Source organism: Embiotoca jacksoni, unplaced genomic scaffold (genome assembly GCF_022577435.1).
Source record: "Embiotoca jacksoni isolate LCO1_2020_lvr unplaced genomic scaffold, fEmbJac1.0.p SCAF_58, whole genome shotgun sequence".
NCBI classification, from domain to species: Eukaryota; Metazoa; Chordata; class Actinopteri; family Embiotocidae; genus Embiotoca; species Embiotoca jacksoni.
In genome coordinates this window covers 1226109-1229309 of record NW_027185412.1, presented here as the reverse complement: position 1 = coordinate 1229309, position 3201 = coordinate 1226109, and the positions used below count along the sequence as shown (strand labels likewise).

The 3201-nt window shown below is 32.8% G+C and overlaps 1 protein-coding gene across 1 annotated transcript; it reads left to right on the top strand.

The window, feature by feature from the left end:
• LOC138212620 (olfactory receptor 11A1-like) lies at positions 1-930 on the top strand. Its single transcript, XM_069173073.1, has one exon. It carries the CDS (start codon positions 1-3, stop codon positions 928-930), a length of 930 nt encoding a protein of 309 aa, XP_069029174.1.
• Positions 931-3201: the final 2271 nt, after the last annotated feature.

The following is a 3201-nucleotide window of genomic DNA, read 5'->3' as shown; positions in this document are numbered from 1 at the left end:
ATGATAAACTCAAGTCAAGTTTCATTCTTCAATCTTGGTGCCTATTTTGACACTGGAGTGTTGAAATATTTATATTTCATGATTATAATGTGTCTGTATGTTGTGATCGTGGTCTCCAACGTGTTCCTCCTGGTGGTGATCTGTGTGAACCGCAGCTTACATGAACCGATGTACCTGTTCCTGTGCAGCCTGTTAGTGAACGAGCTGTATGGTAGTTCAGGCTTGTTTCCCTTCCTGCTGCTTCAGATCCTGTCGGACGTTCACAGCGTTCCTGCTCCTTTTTGCTTTCTGCAGATTTTCCTTGTTTATTCTTATGGAAGTATAGAATTTTTAAACTTATCCATCATATCTTATGACAGATACCTCGCTATCTGTTATCCTCTTCAATATAATAAATCCATGACTTACAACAAAGTTGCCTTTCTTATTGCTCTAATATGGTTATCCCCGATCCTTGTGAATTTTTTTACACTGCCTTTGATTGTTCCTTTGAAGCTGTGTGGAAACATCATTAACAAAGTGTACTGTGATTTCCATTCTGTAGTTAAACTGGCCTGCTACGACACCACAGTCATCAACATTTATGGACTCTTCCTTAGTGCTTTCTCAGTATTTGGTCCTTTGATTTTAATCCTCTACACCTACATGAGGATCTTTAAAGTGTGTTTTTCTGGATCCAAACAGACCCGACAGAAAGCTGTCAGTACCTGCACACCTCACCTCGTTTCTCTGCTCAACTTTTCTTTTGGAGCCTGTTTTGAAATCTTACAGAGCCGGTTTAATATTAACTATGTACTGAATGTGTTGCGGATTTTCATGTCAGTTTACTTTCTTACGTGTCCGCCGCTGTTCAACCCTGTAATGTACGGCCTGAAACTGTCTAAGATCCGTGTTGCATGTAAAACTCTCATAAGACATGTATCTTGTTAGTTTTAGCAGCCTACAAGCTGATTTAAAGATTTTCTTTAATGTCACTGAACCCTTGTATCATTTTAACTGTGCATTGTTAAACATAAAGTGAAATCCAGTTTCCAAGAGTAGTGACGTCATGTGAAATGTAAATAAACAGAATATGATCATTTGGAAATAATGTAAACTCATATTTAATTAAAAATAGACCAAAGACAACATCAAATGTTGAAACTGAGAGATTTTATTGTTTTATGTAAAAGATCTTCTCATTGTGAATCTGATGCAGCAGCACGTCTCTATGAAGTTGTTCCAGGATGATGTTCACCACTGAGCTGCATCAACTCTTCTTTTAACAACACTCTGGAAATGTTGGGGAACTGAGGAGACCAGTTTCTGGAGTTTTGAAAGTGAAATGTGGTCCCATTCTTACCTGATAGAAGATTTCAGTTACTTAACAATTCAGGGTCCCCTTTGTTGTATTTTTCATTTCATGATTCAAAAGATGAATAAAAGTCATACTATCGTCCAAAATGTGAAAAAAATGACGACTTTTTTTTTTATCATATGTTAGACAACATACTATAGTATGACTTTTTATTTTTTTATATTTTAGACGACACGCTCTCGTGTGACTTTTTTTTATCATATAGACGACATACTATAGTGTGACTTTTTTTTTATCATATTTTAGACGACATGCTATAGTATGACTTTTTTTTTATCATATTTTAGATGACATGCTATAGTATGACTTTTTTTTATCATATTATAGACGACACGCTATAGTGACTTTTTATCATATTATAGACGACATGCTATAGTGTGACTTTTTATCATATTATAGACGACATGCTATAGTTTGAATTTTTTATCATATTTTAGACGACATGCTATAGTGTGACTTTTTTTTATCATATAGACGACATACTATAGTGTGACTTTTTTTTTATCATATTTTAGACGACATGCTATAGTATGACTTTTTTTTAATCATATTTTAGATGACATGCTATAGTATGACTTTTTTTATCATATTATAGACGACACGCTATAGTGACTTTTTATCATATTATAGACGACATGCTATAGTGTGACTTTTTATCATATTATAGACGACATGCTATAGTTTGAATTTTTTATCATATTTTAGACGACATGCTATAGTGTGACTTTTTTTTATCATATTTTAGACGACATATTTGACTTTTTTATCATATTTTAGACGACATGCTATAGTTTGAATTTTTTATCATATTATAGACGACATGTTTGACTTTTTCATCATATTTTAGACGACATGCTATAGTGTGAATTTTTTATCATATTATAGACGACATGTTTGACTTTTTCATCATATTTTAGACATGCTATAGTTTGACTTTTTTATCATATGTTAGACAACATGTTTGACTTTTTTATCATATAGACGACGTTTGATTTTTTTTATCATATTTTAGACGACACACTATAGTTTGTCTTTTTCATCATATTTTAGACGACATGCTATAGTTTGACTTTTTTATCATATTATAGACGACATGTTTGACTTTTTCATCATATTTCAGACGACACGCTATAGTTTGTCTTTTTTATCATATTTTAGACGACATGCTATAGTGTGACATTATTATGAGATTCATATTTACTTATAGCAGGGTCTTCGTGTGGGCAAATGTCACTTCGACCCTAAATGCTGATATCATGGGTATGCCATCGACTTTCATAGCATGTTGTTGTTTACAATTTAAAAGCAATGTCCACACGTGGACTAAAGTGTTGGTACCCTTCCGTTAAAGAAAGAAAAACCCACAATGGTCACTGAAATAACTTGAAACTGACAAAAGTCATAATAAATAAAAATTTACTGAAAGTTAACTAATGAAAATCAGACATTGCTTTTGAATTGTGGTTCAACAGAAACATTTTAAAAAACAAACTAATGAAAATGGCCTGGATAAAAATGATGGTACCCCTAGAAAAGATTGAAAATAATTTGGCCATAGGGACATGTTAGACTAAGGTGTCCTCTAATTAGCATCACAGGTGTCTGATTTTCATGAGTTAATTTTCAGTAAATTTTTATTTATTATGACTTTTGTCAGTTTCAAGTTATTTCAGTGACCATTGTGGGTTTTTCTTTCTTTAATGGAAGGGTACCAACACTTTAGTCCATGTGTGTAGCTGTTGCTACATGCTGTTATCAATATGATCTGCGGACTAGCTTATTTATTCTGCAACGATGAGAGTTGTAAAAATGAAATTATACTTATAATATTATGTTTACATGTC

What these genes read in the sequence shown, in the direction of transcription:
- LOC138212620 (XM_069173073.1), top strand. Translation starts at nt 1, where the DNA reads ATGATAAACTCAAGTCAAGTTTCATTCTTCAATCTTGGTGCCTATTTT.